At 35.7% G+C, this 27,231-nt stretch overlaps 1 protein-coding gene across 1 annotated transcript in view; it reads left to right on the forward strand.

Moving 5' to 3' along the window:
* Positions 1–27,231, forward strand: part of LOC136026022 (GAS2-like protein pickled eggs) — a 134,808-nt gene that overhangs the window by 64,195 nt on the left and 43,382 nt on the right. The window contains exons 5-6 of the mRNA XM_065702175.1: positions 1,884–1,991; positions 6,045–6,138. Coding sequence (XP_065558247.1) covers positions 1,884–1,991; positions 6,045–6,138 — 202 coding nt within the window. The remainder of the gene's footprint in view (positions 1–1,883; positions 1,992–6,044; positions 6,139–27,231) is intronic.

Consider the following 27,231-nt stretch of genomic DNA (forward strand, 5'->3'; position numbering starts at 1 on the left):
TTTGCCTAAGCCCTCAGATCGCTTTAGAGCTTTTTACCTAAACCTTTAATCCTTAGCTCACCAGTGTCTGGCCAAATTAAGCGGAATTCAAAATTATATTCAGTCGTGCAAGATCAGATTAAATGCTTAAAAATCAGCTTTGTCATCCGACGTTGTCTAGATCGTCAATTCTAACAAAGATGATAGTATTAAATTTATGGATGGAACATAAACCTTGACATATAAGGTCGTTCAATAACCCGGCAAATTCTGATTTCCTTTAATGGAATCACACATTTCTTTCGTATTTAGATCTATTATGAAATTAGGAAGTGGCGCCAGGTTTTTAGCTATGTTGAAAATCTTAATTTCAAATTGTAGTGTTATCAAAGTGGTAGAAACGAGAATAAAACAGAAATAGTTGATGAGCAATTTACTTTCACGAAGGAAGCAACTTGAGCCAACTTGCAATTTTCATCTACATGCTCGGAAAAAAGAAACAAGTAGATGCATTGCAGAAGCTTCCCAGCGACAAAAATACAAATGCCCAGTCTATATATTGCTTACATCGCGATGAAAAAAGAAAGAAGAAAAAAAGAAAAATGGAAAGATTTTTCTTTTTGGATGATGAATATGAGGAATGTGTAACAAATCAAAAAAAATCAAACTAAATAAGTTTACAAGTTAAGAAAAAAAAACAGGCGATTTTCGTACATGCAGAGGTACATACAAAGAAAACATTTATACATTTATAGGTACACGCAAAGAAAACTTTGTGTGTACCTATAAAAGTGTCAAAACAAATTAAGAAATATTTCCACGCTAACACTAATTTTAAACATTCTGGAAAACTGTCTCTCAGCTCGAAAAATGGATACCTTGATGGGAAAAAGATGTTTGTTTACCCTTCTTTTTTTCACGTAGAAATAAAGGGTGGCTGATCTTTTTTCTGTCTAGTATTTAGATTCATTTTATCTGCTTCAACTGAACATGCCTAAGTTCGCAAGAAATATTTATGGCCCCCGGCCAGAAAAAAATTCCTCATGACAGGAAGGTCAATTTTGATCTTGGATTTTATGTTGTGAACCTACTTTCAAAAAAACAACGGTCTTAAACGCGATAATTCAATTGTGTCCTTTTTTTGTTGTGTCAGTTATTCTGAAACCCTGCTAATGGCACATTTAGAGATTAGGAGGAGTTTTTTTTTCAATGAATATTCTGAGAGTTTTTGAATAAAAGCTCTTACATTGTTTTAAACTTTTCTATTTTATTTATGTTTTATTCGGGGTTTATGTTCCTAGAAAACTTCTTTAGTTGCAGATTCATTTAAAACTAAGTGAAAACAAAATAATAAGACTTACGAAGAAAACGATTAGATAGGGATAGCAGAATAGAATTTTCTAATATCTCAAGTCTTCACAAAGCTAATTTGATTGCGCTATATGAAAGACTAGTTGAAGTTCCACAGAAAAAAAGAGGGCTATGGATAAATAAATAAATAAAAACTTTGTTTTTTCAGTATTAATGTTGACAGGATATTTAAAATCCAAATGAATCTTTTCCCCCATAACTACGTGCTCTGAAAGCAATTTGGTTATTGAATGCGTTCTACTCAGAGCCGCTCCTAGGGTTGGTCATACCCGGAGAAACTTAATTACAGCACCCCCTCTTGACGCAAATACAAGCAAAAAAAAGCCGAATCAAAGTGACAAATTTGATCAAAGCCGGCAATTCCTCAGCCGCGACGCCCTCCCTCCCGTTTATGGGTCCCGGGAAAACTGACCCGACTGCCCCCTCGCCCTAGGAACGGCTCTGGTTCTACTGCATTGAATATCTTCAATTTTGAGTTTGAATAAAAAGCAATTTATTTGATTTCTCTTTAGTTTGTCGCTTCCTTATTCTAGGTTAAAGACCTCGTTGAAAAATGTTCATGTGCCACACAATTTCCAATGATCAGAGTGGCCGAAGGAAAATACAGGATTGGTGACACGAAGCTACTCATATACGTCCGAGTAAGTTCTACTTTTTTGTATAATATAGAACGTTCTTTCGCGGGTTAGATAAGGCTCAGAATACTCCTTTTATTACGGCCAGTGGTAGATTGGTTAAAATAGAGATAGTTAAAAAATGAACTAGCTCACTTTTCAAAAGTATACCCGTGTCTAATGACCTGCCTATGATTGACAAAATTTGCATATAGGTGTAGATAGTGATGGCTTTTTGAAGGATTACACAAATTTAGTCTTGGGGGGGATTTTTGAGGGAAAATGAGTCATTAAACCTAAGTACTCGTATTTTTGTATATATTACCTTCTCTTGCACTTAATTCTCTTCGTGGATCCTGAAATGTCCTTTAGAGAAAAACAGCCCTTCTCGTCAAATGCTGCAACGATGCTTGAATATAAGCTTATTATTTAACTTTTTTCTTTCTCAAGAATGCTTCAATGTTTATAATATTACACAGATTTTTAAGTTAATTATCTGCCAGGACATTTTTTTGTTCTGTTAGAAACTAGAAATGATTAAACAAAAATAAAAACAAGCATATTCTAAGTGAAAGTGAAGAACGACTTAGAACGAACAAAATTCAAACTATAGAAGGTGATACCGCCCTCTAAGCCCCCTTCTCAAGGCTAAAGTCGGACTCACACTGTATTGAGTCTACGACATATGCTGGAACTTTAATGCAAAGAGCAACGGTTTTAGTGGGACGACTGACCCACTCATACATTGAATAGTTTCTATTTATTTCACGCTTCAGTGTTCTTCACTTTCGCTTGGAAAGGAAAATTCATTTCGTTCTCAAACTTGTATTCGATGCTATCTTAAGCATGAGGGACTACCTCCCCTCCTACATTGTCCGCGTAAGTTTGGCTTTTGCAGGTTAATCCACTAAGAATAATAGTCACCCCCTGAAAACTGCCTCCTCCCTTGTAAAATATATTTTCTTTGAGGGTCTGAAAGGCCAAAACCATTTCCAGCTCACAACTTTAGAAATTTGCTAAAAAGGATCATTGGTGACACCGGCACAACTGAACCCTGAAGAGTTGATCACTATAGACTGTTTGATGGGCATAACCAAGTTAATTTTTCTTAATCGCTTGTTATTTCAGATTAGCGTTACCGGCATAATAGGGTGAGTCAATATTATATGTCTCAGCTTTTTTGAAACCTCTTTTGGGATTCAATGTTGTTACTGCTATCATCCTAGTATGGCTCTGTGATAATGTACACTATACTTGACTCGTTAGCTTATATGAACTTGAGCGGTATGACGCGAATTCCTAATATTTAATATTATCGCTCTGATGCCTTTTTTGGAGGCGAAACCCCGACATTACGGCGACATACATTATTTTTGCATCTTGGTAGGTAAACATTTTTTGATAGATTAATCGACTGTTCAGGATGATGCTGTCATATTAGGCAATCTTGGAGAAAAACAAGTCATGAAACGGATTCTACCTCAGATAAAAAAAAATGTATATTCAACCATGAAATGGACACACATTACCTTCCGTTCAATGACTTACATGGCGTGCCACAAAGTAAGTGTGTCTTTTGCCATGTACGGTGTGCTACGCTTTATCTTTGGAGGGAACTGGCCATGGTAAATTCGTATTAGTTTGGCAACGGCTGCTAGTTTAAAAGTCTTATAAATCATACCAGTTTCAAGTTTTTCAAACTTGTATTAGAAATGGACCAAAAAGTAAAACGGACCAACAAGTTTTGTTTTCTCGAGATTCTATGAATATAGGCTAAGTGAAAACGAGGGGTGCAAAATGAATTGGGTTGTATATAACATTTTGATTGTGCCATGGCATTTGATTGGGTATTACCCCTCCCATTGTTAAGTGGGACAAATCCAGATTGACTAATCTCTTTCAATTCAGTATGCCAATACAATACTTAACTGTTATGCCATCTGGTTGCATCTTTTAGATCTCTGGCAATTTTATCCATGGCCTCCCCTTCATACGTTCTTAATTCGCATTTTAATGCTTTTCCTACTTTCCTTACATTATTCTTATTTCCATATAATATGTCACTTAAATATTTCTTGCACAAACTCCTCCTCTTTCTACGAAGCTTAAAGTCTTTTCATTAATTTTCCTAGCTGCGTTTCTAACAACCCCTCCTAAGACTCTATCTGCTACTTCACAAATTTCTCTAAAATTATTCCATCCATAATTTGAATTATTCCGATCATAAAATTGTTCTTCTACATTATCAAACTTTAGACTCTCTGGTTTGACACTCAACTGTTTCTGGAACGTTTCACTCAACGCCATCTTCTCGTAAGATACTTACCCTTCCTAACTTCCTTCTTTAAATTAACTGTAGACACTACTACATGGTAACCATTACTTTTAACTTTAATAACAGTGCTCCTATATACCCTGGTATCTTGTATTGGTCATGCCAGTCTTCGATTTATAATAATAAATAATCAATAAGGTTGGGCGTCTTACGATCATGTGATATATTTGTTATAGATTGTTATACATGCAAAACTGCAGCAGTCTATAATCCTCGCTATGTTCGTTTTCTACACCAAACTTACCTGGGCTATGTTACCATCTATTTCTATTTCCACTAGCCCCTGGCATAAGCGTCCCCTAATAAAATACTATGTTTCTACCTAGGATCCTGTCTATTTGTTCCTCTGACTGTAAGTAAAATTAATATGAATCACTGCTGTCTTCATTAGTCGGATACCTCACACTTTTAGTCCTAAAATTTGCAACTTTAACTGTATTGTTAATACCTTCTCAACTTGTCCGAGACTTAGAGGCTTCTTATTCATCTTAAGCCCTACTCCGTGGCTATGCCTCATCCTTCCTGCCGGAGTGAATAAATTCTATATTACCTAATTTCATGTTTCCTATCCCTGGGATATGATTTTCTGAAACTCCTAACAATTCCAGTTGAAAAGACTGGAATTTGTCAATCAAAATGTCATTACAATCGTTTTTTTAATATTGTTACGTTTTAAATTGTAATTTTCATATTACTGGAATCCTTGAAAATGTTATGGGCTCAAGAAAGCTATGGGTCCCACCGGTGCAGGCCAGGGACTAATACATCGTCTCAAGTATACAAAAAGCGCTTAAGCTGGCGTAGAACCAGACTGCAAGAAAACCATGGTACCTCCACCTGAGTGGAGATTTTTTGGAATCCTAGGCCCACATTGGTCACTTCAGCCTTCCGCTATAGGCGATGCTCTTTTATCAACTTTAGTCGACGTCCTGCTAAAGCAATTTCAAGCCTATTCCATCAAACTCATAATATATTCATACTAGTACAATACGGAGGGATCCCGTAATAGATAAATCAGCTAAGAAGAGGTTTTTTTAACCTAAAAAAGTTCACCAAAACAAACAAAAGTCAGAAATGCAATGCAATGCTGTGTCGTTTACTAGGCTGTAATTTCCTTAAGGGGTGCCACTCCTCAGGGTTGCCCTGCAGCATTGATTGCAGTCACGTTTCTGGTTAGGCAAACTCATGAACGTCCACCCTAATGGCACTGTGGGACCGCACAAGACACAGGAAAGTGCTGTTTCTGCCATTTTGGGCCACAAACATCAGTTTTTGCCCGAGAAGTGCAAGAAGCCGAAGAATGGAACTTCTTGATAGTAAATCGATTTTGCTATTGGTCGAAACCCTAAACAAGAGATTTTGAGCCTTAAGGAGTAGCCTAATTTGCAAGTTTCCAATTAGACGATCGATTTGTGATATGCTCAATTATTATATATCCAACTTTATGAGCTCTGCCCTCCATTGCCGCTTAATGTTTTTTGTAGTTTTAAGTGAATTTAATAAAACAGTTCAAGAACTGGAGAAATTTAACCTTTGCATTAATAATAAAAAAAAACCTTGGCTGATATATGATAACTTAGCGATAATGGCTCGGTTAATCCAGATAAAAAAAGGTCTGACTACGGAAGTGAATTTTACGCTCCGTGAGAAAACTGTGAACTACGATTAAAAAGAATACCAAAATAAAAGTGGTTTTGACTAGGAATGTGTTTACTTTATTCTAGTAATATATTTTATATTATTAGATACTAAGGAACCACGTAATGGTAAGAGTTGGTGGAGGCTGGGACACACTTTCGCATTACTTGGAAAAACACGACCCATGCAGGTGCAGATCAGGTGAGTCCTTTTCTCAAAACTCACACTCGCCTTATCAATCCAAAGAATGACTTTTAAGAATTTTTAACCAATTTTCTACTAATAAAAAACCTCTAAAAATTTAATCTTAGTTCTGAAATTACAAATTAATTAAACCAAAAGATGTTTATGTTCAGTATTGACTGCTCTAGTTTAAGGATTAATTGGTATTATAATGTTTTTTTAATTTGTTTGTAACGAGGTGCGTGTATGCAGTTATTAGTTTTCGACAGTAAAGATGCTAAAACCACTGATATGTAACTATGCTAGATGATGCGAGATGACAGTAAAGATGCTTGAGCCTCTGAAGTTGCATTATCTTAAAAGATCCGGAAAAGCAATTTTCATCTCTTTTTCTAGATTTAGTGTAGATTTAAGACAATTCTTTTGGTCCCGCCTTATTTTCTAGAGCAGTAGATTTTAATGATTTTACTGGCATTTTCCTATATGTCATAAGTACAACAAATTATTCTGTGTGTGCCTGGCTAAGCTCAAATTAGGTTGCGATCTTTTTACAGGGGGATTACTCTTTTCATGTGGCGTCTCAACGAAAGGCCTGATGTTCCAAGTCCGCAGTCCCTAGAATGGATGCTAAAGACGATAATTATGTCACCATTTGATTTGTTAGAAACTTTGTTCTTTGTTCTTAGGATCCATGGGTCGCTCCTAAGGCAGATACTAGGATGAAATGGTTCATCTGTATTTTGTCAACCTTATTTTGCTTTCATAATGGTCGAAATTGGCTATTACAGTCGCTATTAAATCACTTGGCTGGTTAAATTACTATAAAAATTTCTATTGCAGTTAAGCTTAATGTTAAAACAACTTGGCTATAAAATCAAATGAAAAAGGACACAAAGTTTAATTTTTCTTCATAAGTCTAACAAATGAAATTTTCGAAGCTACTTGTCAGCTGAAAAAATTCAGCTGAATTTATTCCACGAATAGATATTCCTTACTCACTTCGACATAGATCCTCCCAGGCCGACTAGCTTATAAGACGACAACGGTGCCTATCTACGATGATCTCTCCAGTACTGGAGACAAAAAATCTTCCATTAACTATCTGAACAGTGCATCATCCTTCTCCAGGCATAGACCTAGCGTTGCTTGCTGTTGCCCGCACCTTTTGATGCTGGGAAGGACCAACTACCACACATACGTAGGGAGACGACCTTCGCCAATGCGCACCATGTGACCCGGTAGCGCATTGATTACTCGTATTGGTGACGAACAACCGTTTCGTTTTTTCGTGAATGAAAGCATTCGTAACCTTGTCGGCCCAATGTATTCCAAGGATGCATGTAAGACAGTTACTGTCAAACCCTTAGATTTTTTCTTGAGGTGCTTAATGTGCTGTATTCTTCCACATGCTTCAAAGTATAGCACTTTCTGTGCCTGTAATACGTGTTGCAATTTAGCGTCCAAAGCTTCTATCCGACCTGGCTATGTTCCAGAAGTGTCTAAATTTTTCAGTTTCCTCAAGCACATCAATTCTGACTTGGAGTGGGGATGCAGCTAATTTTCTTACATTGTTTTGTATGTATTTATTTTTCAGTGTACTAGTTAACAGAACGGCTGGCTCCGCTTTGTTTATGTGCTCAGTTATGTTCTACCGCAGTTCCTCTTCAAAGTGAGACGAGTGATTATGTCTTCAGCAAAATCACTGCTCCAGTGAATCATTCCTCATAGTGAATGAGGAAGGTAAACGGCACCGAAGACAGAATATATCCTTGGCGGATACCAGACTTAACATTGAACAAATCAATAAGGTTTCCATCATCAGTCCACACGATAAATAGCTGTTGCTCGTGGAGTGTAAGAATCATACGCACAAACTTGTCGAAAAATCCTTAATAAAACGAAGAATTCTCCATAGCAACAATCGGTCAATTAAATCAAACAGCTTCATGAAGTCAATAAAAGTTATTGTGATCTTGGTCTGCTACTCGCTCCACTCTTCATTGAGCACTCTTAGACTAAGATCAAATCAGTACAGGATCTACCCCGTCGAAAGCCCTGCTGCTCATCTCTTAGTATTGCGTCAACTTTTGACTGAGTAACATTAGTACGGTTCAGAACGCTGCTAAAACGCAGGCTAAAACGCTGCATTCAGATCAGTTAATTGAATTTCTGAGTGAAAAGGAAATCAGTTTAAAAAGAATTAGTTTTTTAGTTCGAAGAACGTGTTTTAAATCTTTTAATCGATTTGTTTGTACAATATCACGTCCTAAAACTTGGTTTTAAAAACTTAAAATTCGACAATTTATCTTTAAAACAGAATCCGCGGCTCAAGATGAGCTATTATTTACAAATAGTAACTAAATTTACTATTCTGGAAATAAATTTTATTGATGACTCGTTCTTATTGCCAACAATCCTGTTTTTAACTTGCTTGTTTGTTCTGTACACAGAGATTTTAGGGCTTAGAAAATATCAGTAATAAAAGCATTCAAGTGTTCAAGGATCTTTGTGATCCAGTTTTTGAAGCAAAAAATAAGATTTATTTTCTTTTAACAGGATAAAAGTTACCTTTTTCCTGAAAAAGTTCGTGTAAGTAAGGAGCGACTCGGCCATATAGTAACAGATACTCTGAAATATGGAACTTGAACAACAATAGATCCATCAAAATAATCAGCTTTATATGATGGTTCTAACTATATAAGATTAATTAAGTTTAATATGAGTTATTAAGCTTAATGTTTTCAAGCCTGAGGAAATTTGCCTGACTTTTGGAAAAAGGGGGAACATCCCCAAAAGTCAAGAGGTCTTAATGAAAACTACATGATCAAATTTAGCATATCTGAGAGCTGAATTTTGCAGAATTTATATTTTTTTGGGGGGTGGGGTATTTTCTGCGGGGAGGGGGCATTTTTCAGGGGGATATTTGAGGAAGAGAATTGAAGCCTGTTATTTTTCGAAAAATGGTCAGAAATTCAGCAAAAAACAAGTTTTTTCACCTGAAAATAAGGATCAACATTAAAACTTAAGAGTAAATCAATTTTTCCATATATGAGAGGGAATGTCCTTTCCTCGACCTTGACTCTGTACGCTAAAGTTGGAATTTCGGTCACTATCCTTTAAGAAAGACTACTAAAACAAAACTTTAAGACTTCAGCCTAAAGGGCGAGGGTTGAGGAAGGGGTAGCCCCCTTAATATAAGGAATATTTTCCGTTCGATTAAAGTTTTAATGTTGCTCCTTAATTTTGATTGAAAATAATTTCGTTTATTATTTAATTTTACCTTATAAACTGTAGTTCAAACTATTTCTTTTTATTTCTAGGGCTATAATGAAAGAAAGGTTAAAGTGGCTAGGTTGCGTATGAAGGGTTGGCCAGAAATAGCTATTTTCGGCCAACCATGGGGCCAGATAAAAATCAGGATGTCCTCAAATGTGGTACTAAGAGGTAGTAAGGAAGGGTTTAATCTTCGATCATTATGAATGACAAAAATGGAAAAGGGGACATCTAGGGTTTTCTCAGAAACCCTTGAGTTATTTCCAGTGGTACTTATGTGTTATCCCAACCACACTCAAGAGTTTGGTGTATTCGCTCTGAGTAAAACCGGTTTCCTTGTATGTACTCTCGGATAATCAGCTTAGACTAAGTGAGATAAACTACTATGCAGGTGTATTTTAATTAAATATTTATTACATAGAGTTGGTTAATATAATGCGTTCTGGGCATATATATATATATATATATATATATATATATATATATATATATATATATATATATATATATATATATATATATATATATATATATATATATATATATATATATATATATAAAAATTATAGTGACATGATTTTGTTGCTAAAGTATTATATTTTCATCATATTTAGGTTTATTTCATTATAATTAACCTAACTTCACTTCTTGAGTGTGGTCGGGATAACACGTAAGTACTTTTTCATATTTGGGCTGGTGTATCAAATTAAGAAGATACACATAATTGTTATATTTTCGACATCTGTTGTAATAATATCACTCATTAGACAATCGAATTCATCTTGGTAATTATATATTAATTACAACTGAATTTCACAAACGTGTTTATTTTGATTGCAATTAATACTCCAAAAGACATTGACATCTAGTTCAATGCCCGACCTGTTTATTATACCAAATTTGTCACTTGCAACAAAAAATTTTTTTATATGTATTCGAAGTTACGCCCAAATATGGTTCAATTTATTTGGGTGACAACTTGTGAGTGCTTATGCTAATGATTTGAGACATGAACAAAGAACATGCTTTTGTAAAATTTATTGTGTACTACCTTTTGTGCACTCCCATTTAACTGAATAGTATGAAAAACAGTGGAACTAACCTTGAGAAATGCTTATTTAATAGGCCTAGGCTCTTAGGAGCCTTTGTGGTTACAGTAAAGAAGACATTCCATTCTAAAATGAAGAAATAGTTCTTTGAACATCGATAGGAACTTTGGATTGGGACTTAGGACTCAAGAAGCGAACAAGAAACACCCTTCTTTGTGCATCTGTTGTAATTTTTGTTCGTTTTAGGTTTAACGCTGCTTCCGTTATGTCATTTAATACTCACACTATTAACATGATACAGTAAAGACAATTATCCTCTCCATTTAAGATTTTTGGAACACATCAACCTCGCACATTTTTTCATGACTTTGCCTTCGCGCGTGTGCAATGATAAATGATTATCAGTAGTTACGTAGCATTGCGCGTTGAGATCCAAAGAGAAATTACCCTTTGCGCGCTGCGATATGTCCCATTTCTGAAACAAATTTCCGTTACTCTATCATATTTATGCTGTGTTTACTACTGCTAACCTTTCATTGAAGCGCTAAGCCATCTGAGTTCAACACAGCTGCACACGCTCTTCCTCCGCTGGAATTCGTTCGGTGTTCCAGTCTTTATTTCATCCTATCATGCTCCAAAATCTCGTAAATCCTTTCCTAGGACCTCTTGCCTCCCCACTCAGGGACGACCTGCCTTTCATTTGACCCATGATGGAAGACGAAAATAAAGAATTTTCCACAATATACCATCCATCATCGGTAATACTTGACAATTTCAAACTTTCTTATCTAAAAGAACTGCGATTGTTGTAGACACGGCCGTACCCAAATTATTGCAAAGGGTGTTTTATACAATAATTTTTTTTTTGGGGGGGGGGGTTTATAAAGAAAAAACTCAAAAAGTGCATAAAAATTGTTTAAATATATTTTTCCTACGTTTTTACGAGTCAGACAAATATTCTGGGGGCGGGGGTAAAACCCCCTACAGCCCCCTTGATATGGCCTTAGATGATTTTTTACTATATTATCAGTTTGCATTTTAAACGACTTCAACCGAAAGCACGGAGGTATAGAGGGCACGTAGACATGGTAGAAGACGCAGGGATTTTTACAACTTGCGACCCAAGTAAGTTCTACTGGTCTTAACCACTTACAGTTTTCCCGTACGTAGAAATTATCACTTTCTGTAAACTATTGAAGCTGATTTTAAATATATAAGTTTCATCAAGTTTAGTCCTACCCATCAAAAGTTACGAGCCTGAGAAAATTTGCGTTATTTTAGAAAATAGGGGGAATCACCCCCTAAATCTTAACGAAAATCACACCATCAGATTAAGCGTATCAGAGAACCCTACTGTAGAAGTTTCAAGCTCCTATCTACAAAAATATGAAATTTTGTATTTTTTGCCAGAAGGCAGATTTCGGATGCGTGTTTATTTGTTTTTTATTATTTTTTTTTCCAGGGGTAATCGTATCGACCCAGTTGTCCTAGAATGTTGCGAGAGGGCTCATTCTAATGGAAATGAAAAGTTCTAGTGCCCTTTTTAAGTGACCAACAAAATTGGAGGGCACCTAGGCCCCCTCCCACGCTAATTATTTCTCAAAGTCAACGGATCAAAATTCTGAGATAGCCATTTTATTCAGCGTAGTCAAAAAACCTTATAACTATGTCTTTGGGGACGACGTACTCCCCCACAGTCTCCGTGGGAGGGGCTACAAGTTACAAACTTTGACCAGGGCTTACATATAGTAATGGTTATTGGAAAGTGTATAGGCGTTTTCAGGAGGATCTTTTGGTTGGGGGGAGGGGTTGAGAAGAGGGGGTATGCTGGGGGAACTTTCCATCGAGGAATTTGTCATGGGGGAAGAAAATTTCCATGAAGAGAGCGCAGGATTTACTAGCATTATTAAAAAAAAAATGAAAAAATAAATATGAAAAAGTTTTTTTCAGCTGGAAGTAAGGAGCAGCACTAAAACTTAAAACGAACAGAAATTATTACCCATATGAGGGGCTTACCTCCACCTAATACCCCGCTCTTTACGCTAAAGTATTTTTAGTAATTTCAACTATTTATTCTGTGGCTTTTGTGATTCAGGGGTCATTCTTAATGAATTGGGACAAAATTTATGCTTTAGTGTAAAGAGCTAGGTACTGACGAGGGGGGCGAACCCCCTCATATATGCAATGAAAACATGAGAATACAAAAGTTCTTTACGTAAGCTAATTTATAAGTTACGTATATCTTTTACTAATAAAAAGATTCGTAAAAAATTAAAAGTTCTAGTTGCCTTTTTAATTAACCAAAAAATTGGAGGACAACTAGGCTTCCTCCCCCGCACTTTTTTCTCAAAATTGTTCGATCAAAATTATGAGAAAGCCATTTAGCCAAAAAAAAAAATAAATTTGCAAATTTCGTTTTAATTATTCCTCTGCGGAGAGCCAAAATCAAAACATGCATTGATTCAAAAACGTTCAGAAATTAAATTAAAAAAAAACAAGTGTTTTTAACTGAAAGTAAGGAGCGACATTAAAAATGAACAGAAATTACTTCGTATATGAAAGGGGCTGCTTCCTCATCAATGCCCCGCTCTTCACACTAAAGTGTTTTACTGTTTTAAAAAGAAGAGTTGAGAGAAAGAGTCAAACTTTAGCGTAAAGAGCGGGGCGTTGATGAGGAAGCAGCCCCTTTCATATGCGAAGTAATTTCTGTTCTTTTTAAGTTTTAATGTCGCTCTTTACTTTCAGTTAAAAAAAACTTGTTTTTTTTTATTTAATTCTTTACAAATCCAAACTAAAAGGGTTTCATATTTGGTAATTCTGAAGCTTCTCAATATATTAATATATTTGTCGTAATTTTTCAACTTTCATGCTCTTTTTTTAAACCAAGCAGTTCATCTCTTAAAAAATTATTTATACCATATCTTATTCTAATGAGTATCAGCATTCTAATCAATCTACTTGCTGGCGAAATCGAGCTAATGTTTCTACATTGTTACTATGTTCAGTCACCTCATATTTTAAAGTAACAAGAATACTTAAAACGAGGTCTCATTCTTACCAAGTGTCTTACGTGATAAAAGATTAAGAAAACCTGAGAAAACAATTTTTAACGAAAAAGATAAGCACTATATCTAGTCTGGCAGTTTTACGCTGCATTATTCCCTTTAGTTGACGATTGGCATATAAATAGAATCCTTATTGTCTTCTGATTCCAACAATATCACTTTTACTCCTTGATTTTTATATATTCCCACTAGCCTATATTTGTCCAATAGCCCTATTGAACGTAAAAGTTATACCACCGTATTGCTTGTTGTATTGCTCACCGATCACATGCAGATGAATTGGGTGTTAATGCTGTTTGGTTGGGCTTTAGTCAGGGAGCCACTTGCCAAAAATATGACGAGTAGGTGATCAGTAAGCAGCAGAAGGTTTGTCTAAAGAATATGGTGCGATCATTAGTACTGATCGAAAACTTTACTGAATTAGAGTACTGAATTAGTCATTTATTTGAAAAAATGACGTTTTCTGCTCTTACAAAATACGTTTTGTAAAAACTTTCAACAATGATCACGCAGCCTATGGTAATCGATACCCCTTATTACGAGTACACACAATGCTGATGACCTCGAAACTCGCAATTTCATTGTTTTCTTTCACAAAAAAATTATCGCACAAATATTCAAGCATTTGACGAATAACGGGAAGTTTTACCATGACTTCTTCTAACAGTAACTGCTACCTATTTAGCGCAATGTACACATTAACAAACAAACTTAAAAATATACCAGTTCAGCATGTGTTAACCGCAACGAATTGCGTCACTCTGCGTCTTCACTAATACTTGAAAAATGAAAAGGGTTGTATAGTTTCTAGGTCACTCATTTTGTAGAACCCTTAATTTATTACCTAGTCAATTAATAAAAATACACCTCATAAATGGAAATTTTCAAGATGGATCAAAATTTTTTCCCAAAATGCTATAAATTATGGTATATTTTTAGTCGATTTTTAAAGATTACAATTGAACAGCAAGATATAAAGTAATTTTGGGAAAGGAATATTGAACTTTAAGAATTTTCTTTAATTTGACTAATAATTGAACAGTTTAGGAGCAGTTTTAATTTATTATTAAAGGGAATTTTTGTCAATTGAGATTGAATTTTAGTGAATTTGAAGAAATGGGTATGTAGCACCTATTTGTTGACTATATAAAGTCAATTTTCGTATTCAGCATGATTGATTAGGTCAGATTGCATTCTCAAAACTTCTGCTGCTTGCTGATCGCCCAAAACCTTCAATATCAACCAATATTTTTCTCATGTGGCTCCCTGACTACTTCTTTGTTAACAAGAAAATTTTCCTCTTGTTTCCTTCTATGATTGAGTGCGGAAACGAAGAAGAACTAAAACAACAAAAAACCTTAATAATTGTAAAAAAGCTAAAAGAAAAATCGCAGAAAATCCCTGTTTTCGGGTATGAAGAGACTTAAGATGGGGCCAGGGAGCATGAAAATGTTTTTAATTCTTATGTCATTTATACTTTTAGAGAAAACGATTATTGAAAGTTTTCCTAAAGCCACTAGTAGCCTGGTTCCCTTTTGCAAAATCGTATTCACAATTTTAGATATCTTATCTCTTAGCTTCGAAACCCTCATTACCATACTATAAATATCTTAAGCCTTATTACCTTTAAATCCTCTTGATATAATATCTTATTCATGCTTAATATAAAAAAGTGCTTGCTTCATTTCTAAATTGTTTCAGAATCATTTATTGCTTTCTATCATTTCCCAAGACTTTAAAACGCATTCTCAAAGACGTTCTGCCCGCCTCATCTTGAGGCTCTTTTACCACTAGATTTAGACCCCGCCATATATTTGACTGGAACTACTCTGGACTGGAAAACTTTTCCTCAGTTTCTTAACAGGTTAATACAGTATCTAGTATTATGCATAATAGTTACAAAACGGCCATAAATCGTGATTTGAGAGTTTTCCCTTTTCTGTGTTCTAAGAGACACACACGGTTGAACGACACTGCTATGTGTTGAACACTATTTAAATGTATGTAGAGTTCACAAAAAAATTTTGTCTTCCATGTTTGTCATTTTCATTCTGTTGAGAGTTATATCACAGGAAATCGTATATTCCTGTCACTTTGTGTTTTGTCTGGGATTGTAATTACGCACACATATTTATGCATAGGAAACACACACCTGGACTGCAGTAAAGAAAACATTCTCCGCCTGTCTTTCACCGTAGATATTTTCTAACTTTTGTCATATTTCACCGGAAATATTTATTAGGAATACTCTTCTTTATTAATTTTTGTTTTTTTTTATTAAATTTTCTTCCATAATTATTTCAAAAAACGCTCAGAATAGTTATGACCAAAACCAAGAGTTCCAGTTTGTTATATGAACAAATTAGAAGACCAAATGGGGTAAACCATCTTCTTGATTTTTTACGATCATTTTTATTGTGTTAAGGGGGGAAACAAACACTTTAAAAGGCCATTCTTAATAGAAATTCTTCCCTTTTTTGTGTGTTTTTGTGATATGCTAATATGTGAATATGCCAATTGCTATAGAGTGAGAAAACCAACCCTCCTCCTTTGCAATGTCAGTTAGACTTTGTCGTACCAGAAGTGTAACTGACCCAATCTTGCCTAAATTTTACTGAATGATATTGTTTACCATCAATGCTTACTGTCTATAATGATTACATGACTTAAAGGCGTCTTAACCCCCCTATACCCTCGACGCGTATCAAGGAATTCATTTCGGAGGGCTCCAATTTATTTCATCGTGCCCAACCATTGACTCCTTAATTTGTGACATACTACAGACAGACACCATGTGTTTTGGTGATCGCCTTGCGCTGCTTCTTACATGACACCAGCACAGGTTTTATACCGTTTCCTTCTAATTGTTTGAACACTAAACTGTGTTTAGGTCTGAATATCTAAACTGATTGTTTGCTACCATCCTTGTTGGATGCTTGGTGGTTGTTTAACTGCTCGCGTGTTGCAATATTTCTCTATATTATCTAGTATCAATTCAGGGATTTAATCTACGAGTCCAACTATTTGTTTTCTTATAGGTATGTCACGAACTATTGTAGCCAGGGACCCACACAGCGGGGGATCGGAGCCCCCCCCCCCGAAGTCCTAACTTTTATGGAAATCCTGGACATTTCTTATTTAAATTATGAAATAAAATCAGTTTCTTCACTGTTACCCCCCACCTCCACTCCAATCACCCTCCCCCCCCAAAAAAAATGCTGAGCAAGTGCCTGATTGAATCCTATGTTAGAATGTAGTCTACGCAGTTACGTACAGTTCTAAGACCTCACAGGAGATTATACACTCCAGTGTGTCTCCCCCCTCGCTGCAAATTCTGACCAGCTGTTAATCTTGCAATTGAAAAGGCAAGCGTACTGTTACCCCCCACCTCTACTCCAATCACCCTCCCCCCCCCCAAAAAATGCTGAGCAAGTGCCTGATTGAATCCTATGTTAGAATGTAGTCTACGCAGTTACGTACAGTTCTAAGACCTCACAGGAGATTATACACTCCAGTGTGTCTCCCCCCTCGCTGCAAATTCTGACCAGCTGTTAATCTTGCAATTGAAAAGGCAAGCGTTTATATAAGGTACATCCACGTGTGGTATAAAGAAATATTTTTGCTGAAATTAATTGTAATGATTGGTTCTCATTGAGTCCGAAATCTGCAATTACTATTTGATGTTTGCACTGAAGCGTGAAAATACAACCATCTTTGTGGTATTTCGCTGCTAGTTTTTGCATCCGAGCAATGTATTAGCCTCTTTCTTATCGAAGATTTATAATTTAAAGTTCAAATTTTGATCGCAGTCAGCACAACAATGAAAGCCATTTCATTAAATGACCATTTATCATTTTCTTCTTTTTTTCCCTCGATCTCATGATTTCATATTCACTGTTTTGACGGATGCAGAAGACTGCCAAAGAGCATGGGAAACTATAAAATGGAAACTTCGGCGATTTAACATGGAAAGATAGGAGTTGAAAACTACTAGCCCCAGACGCAGTGTAGTGGCTGGCGAAATAATTAAAATGTCTTTAAATAAGTAGAAAAATTCAAGTCGAACTGGATAATTAGTAAAGGCCTAACCAAATAGTTTTGAAAACTCATAGCTTCCCATGCTCTTTGGGTCTGATCTGTATATTTATATCACTTACAGGTGAAGTCTCTGTGTAAGTCTGAAAAATAAAGTATTTGGCTGTTTAGGGTAGGCTAACCTACTGTTTAAAAGACATAAGGCCTAGCTTATTTGTCTGTGATGGCAAAGGGTTATGCCTAATTGCCTTGTTAACATAATTAGGCGTAGTACATATTACTAGACCTAATTATTAGTAGGCCTAGGTTTGATGAGGGCAAATCATGGCTAATTAATTAGGCTTTAAAATGCCAAATTTCACCAGACGCTAGATGGCGTTGGTGATTTTTTTTTTACACTAGCGCCAGTTTCCACTCTTATGAGTTACCAGTAATCTTTGGCAGACTGCTTTAAGGTTCACGTTCATGTTCAAGTTTTGTTAGGTTATTCTTCTGCTTTCCAACGGTTTTAATATATGGATGAGAGACGCAAATTGTCTTACACTCGATATCTGAATTTCAGTTCTATCCATCTACCAAATTAAGATTTGGTGTTCAGGGTTGTTTAAATGAAAGCACATTGGAAATTGGTACCTTCCACGTTTTTTAAGCACGTTTCCATACTTTCTTCAAAAAGTATAGGAAATATAATAATTCTGGTTCGGTGAATGGCTAGATATGAGACTAACGATCCAATTATATAAGTATCTCGTCTTTTTGGCGTAAGCTACTGCCACAGGCTTGTAATAAAATGTCTTGGTTCAGAGGGAGCATGTAACTTAAGATGCTCTTTAACGCCGCCTTTTTTATATTTTTATGGGACTTTATTGTGCAGAATCCAGTAGAAAAACATTTTGCTCAGCAAGGGACTTCGTTGTTTGAGGAAATGATGAGTGTTAATATTGGAAGTGACAAGATTGTAGAAATTCCGAGTCTTTCACGCCACATTTATAAAAATGTCTTCCCATTTTTTTGCATATCTAAATAGTTTTGGCCATGGGGAGTCAGGTAGTCATAGGGAGTCAGGGCTCACTGACCAGCTCCTAAAAAATATCCTAATTTATATTTTCTGGCAAGTCTGCATTTATGAACTTGTTGTCTAGTATAGCTTAAGCGACATTAAAGCTCAAAACGGAAAAAATAATTCCTGTATATGAGAAGGACTGCCGCTCCTTCAACTCTCGCTCTTTGTGCTAAGTTTAACTTGCACTTACCTGAAAGCATTTTAGAGTTTAGAGAATATAGTCAGTGAATAATTGTTGGCGTTTTATTTGTTGATTACGTTTTATTTGTTCAACTAAACGTTTTATTATTTTTTAAAGAAAATCTAACCAGATAAACCGTTCCATTCTTGATTCTTTGTGAAGAAAAACATCGCAATAAACGTAAGCATGTAAACATTTATAAAACTGATCTTCTATTAAGGCATCTGTTCTTGAAGCATTGATGGAAAAAAGTTAAACTTTGACGTAAAGGGTGGGGGGATTGAGGGTGGAGGTGGCCTAGCCATATAAAGGATAACTTTGTTTTGGTTTGAGTTTTAATGTCGTTCTTTATTTTCGATTAAGAACTTGTTTTTGTTGTTGTTGTTTGGTATTCTATACGTTTTACTATCATACTCGGTGTATTATCAATAGTACCCTGGCCTCTACACTAAAGTTCAAGCTTTGTAACAATGCTTCGGAAATGGAAATGACCCTTGAAAAAGATGACGCCTTAAAATTTTTATGAGGAGCCTTAAACGAGAGGATGGTTTTTCAAGAATTGTTATTTATATTTCTAGGGGGAGAATCCGTTGTAAAAATACTATTTCTGGGGAAAATCCCCCTTCCTCTTCTGCCTTTGCGTAGGTAAGCAAGTGTTGTGGTGTTTCTCCAAGAATAGCAGAAAAATAATTAAAATAAATGAACATATCATCTATATTTACATAAAAACTAGCCTACAATGCTCTCGAGTTCTCAACATGTTCCATACCTATCGCGAGGAGTCTCCACAGCCACCCAATAATATCATTTAAATGTAGTTTTTATTTCCTTTGCAAATATTTCTGTAGTAATAGGGAGCCCTGTTCTGGCCAAAATATCTAATTTGTATTACAAAATGGCAGAAATCGGCACTTTTCTGTGGTAGACTTTGTAAAATGTAGGGCTTATTTGTAACTCGTCAACAATTCTAAATTAGTGGTTCTCAAAATTGCGACGTGATCTCTCATGTTACTTTAAAAGAGAACTAGATATGTTCATTTCCGTTCTAGTGAGCCTTCTCCTAATATTCTATGACCACTGAATTGATATGATCACGCCTGAGGGAAAAACAAGTAAACAAACAATACAGTGAATAAACGCACGTGTTATATATTTAAAAAAAAAATTACAAAATTTTGCGTAAATACATTGTAAAACCACACTGGCTATACATGACGTATGAAACCAAGAAAAAAAGAATAGTTGAGAAAACGAGCATTTTGTCAGCCAGTAGCAAAACATGAAGACAAAATCAAGCAAATATTCGACAAGGACCTCCGCCAACTCGTCCTCAGTGCTTAAAAAAAGAAGAAGAAAAAAAAACAACAACAAAAATCAAACCTTTCGAAGTGAATTGAACAAGAGGAGAAAATAAGCTGAATGAAAAAAAAAACAGCCAGAAATCAACAAAAGAGAACTCACCAATTAGAATGAACAAGCATTCTTGCCTTGAAATAGATTTTGCCTGCCTGCAAATGAAAACCGAAATTGCAGACAGGCAAAATCGACTGCAAGGCAAAGAATACTTGTTTGTTCTAATTGGTGAATTCTCTTTCATCGATTACTATCTGGGTTTTTTCCATTCAGTATCTTTGCTCCTCGTCTTCAATTAACTTGATTTTTTTTTTTTTTTTTTTTTTTTTTTTTTTTTTTTTTTTTTTTTTTTTTTTTTTTTTTTTTTTTTTTTTTTTTTTTGAGCACTTTGGATGAGTTTACGGAGGTCATTGTCGAAATATTTGCTTGTTATTCGTCTTCATATTTTGCTACTGAATGACAAAATTTTCCGTTTTTGCACATGGGAACTTGATTCTGCAATTATCATTAAGATCACAGTGGAAACTTGCAGGTTGCAGGAGGTGTTTCCTCTTTTTTCTGAAGTCGCGCAAATTTCCTCAGGCTCAGAACTGTAGCAGGTAAAGAAATTCTTTTGATACATTTGTTTTCATTTAAACTTCGTTTTAGACTTTCGGTTACTAATAGACCCATGCCGTTCTGTACATACAGGTATCTACCATGAACTGTTTGATATTTGAAAAGATAACATTTGTAACAAGGAAAACAAAAGTTTGAAACAGTATATTCAATTTTCTGAGATATGCTTATCCTTTAAATAAATGGAAGCAAAGTTCCATTTTTAATCACCTTGTTTTTTTCTATTTAACTAAGCTTCTGATATAAAGAATTATTACAGTCTAATTTTAACTATTATTATCTGATGATGTATAGTAACTAAGCAAATAAATTTTGATGAAAGTAAACTTGTTTGTTCGTTTTTGATTATCTCACGGGTTTCATATCTTCTCAAAAACAAAAAAAATCGCGTAAGTTTCAAATTATCTTTGCTTTGTAATATGATATCAGGCAAAGAATATGCGTCTCCTTTTTTAATAAAAAGACAAAAACTTTTAACAGTTGGAATTCCCACGAGACGGTTGATACCTAGGAGATGCAGGGTTTGCACTGCGAAGGATTTGTTGCTTTTAATAAGCCCTAATTTTTCTACAAGCCATATTTTTTCAAGGTACGAGCGAAAGGTCAGAAATTTGGGGTACTTTGAAAGGAGACATCGGATTTCGAAAAGGTGTATTGATGCGGTATGTTTTGCGCAGAGTAGACATATATGTAGGACTTTTTCCAAGAGTGATGCAAATGGGATACATTGCAGGGGGTTGGGGAGTCCGTAAAAATGGCGAATTGTATGAAAACTATGTGAAGATCTGGTGAATGTCGCAAAAATCATGAAGCTTTGAGAGACAGGAACCTGAAAAAGCCCTCCTACGCATAGTCAAGCCTGAAATAGGGGGTTCTAAAATCCAATTTAACAGACAGAAAAGTGGTAAAAATCTTTTTTATGGGTGCGTGTGCTCACGACCTGGGACTCAACGGATGCGCTCATCGCCATACAGGGCCGGATTTAAAGTTTTGACGCTTCTAGCCCCAAGCGTTTTTCCTGCTCCGTTTTTGCGAAATTTTTGAGGGTATCCACACAAATTTTGGGATAGTGGGAGTATTGAACAGAACGCAAATAGTGAGCCAAAAGTAATGAAAAAGACAGGTGATACTTAACTCTCAGCTGCCATTCTTGGAAGACATAGGGAGCGCGGAGGTGGAGCGTACCTGGCACTTTGACGATATATCATATTAAACCAGTTCTGTCAAGAAAGAAAATCACTCAGTGATAGTTTATTGCGCTCCCTGGAAATGAACTCCCCTAGGACCGGGACTAGTGGGCCTATTGATAAGTCGGGGTCTGTCACAATAAAACCGCTGATTGAAAATACCTGAAAATTATTCATGTGGCTATTTAACATTATTTACATATTCCTGGTGTAAAAAAGACCCTTGGTTATGTCTTTACTTTCTATCCCTTTTCAAAAGAAAGAATTTAGCACATTACAATAATGACAAGATTCAACAAAAATATAGTGCCATCTATGTCCATACAATATTTTTGTATTGCATATTTTTATAATAATTATAATTTATAATAATTAGCATAATTTTATAATATAATTATTTTTCCCATGGTTTCATCTTACTGTCCGGCTAAGTTTTGTTGGTTCTCGATAAATAAATTTAATAGACTATAAATGCAAGGTTTTTATTCGGAATATTATTATTATATCTTTTTTGTTTTTACGTATTGCTGTTTATGGTTGAAAGGCTGCTTGTAAGCTATCAAACAGTTCGTGGTAACGAACTGTAGTAAGGAGCGACCCGGCTCAATGGTAACCAAAACTCTAAAAAATTGAACTTCGATATCAATAGCTACATCGAAAGAATCGCATTTTAATGCTGATTTTAAATATATAAGTTTCATCAAGTTTATGTTTACCCATCAAAAGTTACGAGCCTGAGAAAATTTGTGTTATTTTAGAAAATAGGGGGAAACACCCCCTAAATTTCGTAGAATCTTAACGAAAATGACACCATCAGATTCAGCGTATCAGAGAACCCTAGTGTAGAAGTTTCAAGCTCCTATCTACAAAAATGTGGAATTCTGTATTTTTTTCCAGAAGACAAATCACGGGTGCGTGTTTATTTGTTTTTTTGTTTTTTTTTTTTTTCCAGGGGTCATCGTATCGACCAAGTGGCCCTAGAATGTCACAAGAGGGCTGATTCTAACGGAAATGAAAAGTTTTAGTGCCCTTTTTAAGTGACCAAAAAAAATTGGAGGGCATCTAGGCCCCCTCCCATGCTCATTTTTTCCCAAAGTCAACGGATCAAAATTTTGAGATAGCCATTTTGTTCTGCATAGTCGAAAACCATTATAACTATGTCTTTGGGGATGACTTACTCCCCCACAATCCCTGGGGGAGGGGCTGCAAGTTACAAACTTTGACCAGTGTTTACATATAGCAATGGTTATTGGGAAGTGTACAGACGTTTTCAGGGGGATTTTATTTTGTTTGGGGGTGGGGCTGAGGGGAGGGGGCTATGTTGGAGGATCTTTCCTTGGAGGAATCTGTCATGGGGAAAGAAAAATTCAATGAAAAGGGCGCAGGATTTTCTAGTATTACTATAAGAAAATAATGAAAAATAAACATGAAAACGGTTTTTTCAAATGAAAGGAAAGAGTAGCATTGAAACTTAAAACGAACAGAGATTATTACGCATATGAGGGGTTCTAAAAAATACTTTAGCATAAAGAGCGAGGTATTTAGAAGGAGATAAATTCCTCGCTCTTTATGCTAAAGTTTTTTTAGTAATTTCTACTTTTTATTCTACGGCCTTTCTGATTCAGGGGTCATTCTTAAAGAATTGGGACAAAACTTACGATTTAGTGTAAAGAGCGATGTATTAACGAGGGTACAAACCCCCTCGTATACATAATAAAAATGTAAGATTATGAAAGTTTGTTACGTAAGTTAATTCTTAAGTTACGTATATTTTTTACTAATAAAAACGTTCGTTAAAAATTAAAAGTTCTAGTTGCCTTTTTAAGTAACCGAAAAATTGGAGGGCAACTAGGCCTCCTTCTCCACCCCTTATTTCTCAAAATCGTCTGATCAAAACTAAGAGAAAGCCATTTAGCCAAAAAAAGAATTAATACGCGAATTTCGTTTTAATAATTTATGTGCGGAGAGCCAAAACCAAACGTGCATTAATTCAAAAACGTTCAGAAATTAAATAAAAAAACAAATTTTTTAGCTGAAAGTAAGGAGCGACATAAAACTTAAAACGAACAGAAATTACTCCGTATATGACATGGGTTGTCCCCTCCGCAATCCCTCGCTCTTTACGCTAAAGTTTGACTCTTTGCCACAATTCTACTTTTTAAAACAATTAAAAGCTTTAGCGTAAAGAGCGAGGGATTGCGGAGGGGACAACTCATTTCATATACGGAGTAATTTCTGTTCGTTTTAAGTTTTAATGTTGCTCCTTACTTTCATCTAAAAAAATTAGTTTTTTTTATTGAATAATGAAATAGAGCAAAAGTCATCGAGTCTTTCACTAGCCATAACAAAGTCTTCAGAAAATGGAAGGGATGGAGACGCACAAACTGCCCCTAATTTTGTCTAACACTGAGTTTAAGTACCCCTACCCCCCCCCCCCCCACACACACCAAAAAAACCTTCTTTATAAGTTTAAACTCATTCTCCGAGCAATGAGATAAAATTGGATATACTCTCTTGTAGTCTGCTGTGATGGTTGCAAACCAACTGCACTTTATTTATTATTTTCTTCTTTTTTTCCCTCGATCTCATGATTTCATATTCACTGTTTTGACGGATGCAGAAGACTGCCAAAGAGCATGGGAAACTATAAAATGGAAACTTCGGCGATTTAACATGGAAAGATAGGAGTTGAAAACTACTAGCCCCAGACGCAGTGTAGTGGCTGGCGAAATAATTAAAATGTCTTTAAATAAGTAGAAAAATTCAAGTCGAACTGGATGATTAGTAAAGGCCTAACCAAATAGTTTTGAAAACTCATAGCTTCCCATGCTCTTTGGGTCTGATCTGTATATTTATATCACTTACAGGTGAAGTCTCTGTGTAAGTCTGAAAAATCAAGTATTTGGCTGTTTAGGGTAGGCTAACCTACTGTTTAAAAGACATAAGGCCTAGCTTATTTGTCTGTGATGGCAAAGGGTTATGCCTAATTGCCTTGTTAACATAATTAGGCGTAGTACATATTACTAGACCTAATTATTAGTAGGCCTAGGTTTGATGAGGGCAAATCATGGCTAATTAATTAGGCTTTAAAATGCCAAATTTCACCAGACGCTAGATGGCGTTGGTGATTTTTTTTTACACTAGCGCCAGTTTCCACTCTTATGAGTTACCAGTAATCTTTGGCAGACTGCTTTAAGGTTCACGTTCATGTTCAAGTTTTGTTAGGTTATTCTTCTGCTTTCCAACGGTTTTAATATATGTATGAGAGACGCAAATTGTCTTACACTCGATATCTGAATTTCAGTTCTATCCATCTACCAAATTAAGATTTGGTGTTCTGGGTTGTTTAAATGAAAGCATATTGGAAATTGGTACCTTCCACGTTTTTTAAGCACGTTTCCATACTTTCTTCAAAAAGTATAGGAAATATAATAATTCTGGTTCGGTGAATGGCTAGATATAAGACTAACGATCCAATTATATAAGTATCTCGTCTTTTTGGCGTAAGCTACTGCCACAGGCTTGTAATAAAATGTCTTGGTTCAGAGGGAGCATGTAACTTAAGATGCTCTTTAACGCCGCCTTTTTTATATTTTTATGGGACTTTATTGTGCAGAATCCAGTAGAAAAACATTTTGCTCAGCAAGGGACTTCGTTGTTTGAGGAGATGATGAGTGTTTATATTGAAAGTGACAAGATTGTAGAAATTCCAAGTCTTTCACGCCATATTTATAAAACCTTCTTTATAAGTTTAAACTCATTCTCCGAGCAATGAGATAAAATTGGATATACTCTCTTGTAGTCTGCTGTGATGGTTGCAAACCAACTGCACTCTGCTGATTGTAAAAGTCCTTTGGATCAATATCGGTTTGAGCTACCCGTTTTATAATCTCACATGGTTGGCTAGGTTTTACGGAAAATTACAAACTGTATGATATAAAGTAAGATTATGCATGTAAATACTAATTATAAAAATAATTGTAATTTTATTCGACCCATTGGCATGAATTGTGTCCAAGAAACGTGAAAGAATTGGATTTTGTTTTACGATTTCTAACAAGCTTTAACCACAGAATCACGCATGTCTAAGGAACGGTGAAAGAGGATTATCCTTCAGCCCATCTTGAAGCTCGGTAATAATAGTGGGGCCGTTAAGCATAAGAATCGTGCACTCCTGGCAAAAAGCGCCAAAATTGGTGGACGTATAGATTAAAATACGGGGAATCTAATGGTGACGGGAAGCACGAGCGCCCGAAGCGCTAAAAAATGTGCCAGTTTACCAGCATCTCCACAGAATCATCAAAACCTCTGAATATACATTTTTAGATATGGTGATTCCAATGGTGGTTGTATAAAAAGTAAAGGATCGCTCAGAAGCACGCAGTAGAGCGCTAAAAAAAATGCGTAAAGCGCGAAATAGGAGTGCCTATCTCATGTAGTACCAAAACAGGCAAAAACATAGTTTATAATACTAGAAGTCCGAAGCTTGCAAGTATAAGCTCGAGTCTGCACGTCAAAGTGTAAATTTGCGCGCTCAAAAGCGTCCAAAAAGCGCAAAACCCACGGAATGTTTGAAGGAACTCCGGAAAAAGTGGTAATGTAGTACAAAGTATGGGGAACCCAATAATCACAGATAGAAAGTCGAGCGATTGCTTTATACAACCTTTGCAATCGCTGAAAAGTGCGCTAAAATTGGTGTTGAAAAGAAAGTAAATCTGCTAGCCCGAATCTGGTCCTGGCATGTCTTAATTCCTGCTTCAAACGCAAAAATAGAAAAATTTTCAAAGCATTAGTTTGCTAAAACAAGCGATAATTCGAAATGACATCGAACATGCAATACGAAGCGTGATTTAGAGCGTCCAGCAGAGCCCACGACGCTTAATGACACGAAGAGACTGAAGGATTTGGCACACGCATAGAGACTTACATGGCAATTTTTGTAGACGCGTAAACAAAAAGGCCATTTCTGTTTGCTACTTTAGCTAACTTGTCTTGGTTGTCATTGTTATTGGAAAATGGTGTATAAAATAAGACAATAATTATCACATAATATGGATCTTTGCTGAGATATTAGGTCACATGTTGAACAACCGAGATTCTAAGTTAGGCTTAAGCCATAAAAAGGACATAAAAAAACATAGTACATAAAAATTCATTGCACTTGGCAGGACCCGTGGCTTGAACATTACTTGGTAGACTCAAATGAGCTGCTCTTGCAGTTGCAGCGCCCAGAGTATTTCTTTTTGTAACTGCATCTTATAAACTCTCTACAGGCGACAGAAGCTCG

This window comes from Artemia franciscana, chromosome 4 (genome assembly GCF_032884065.1).
Source record: "Artemia franciscana chromosome 4, ASM3288406v1, whole genome shotgun sequence".
NCBI classification, from domain to species: Eukaryota; Metazoa; Arthropoda; class Branchiopoda; order Anostraca; family Artemiidae; genus Artemia; species Artemia franciscana.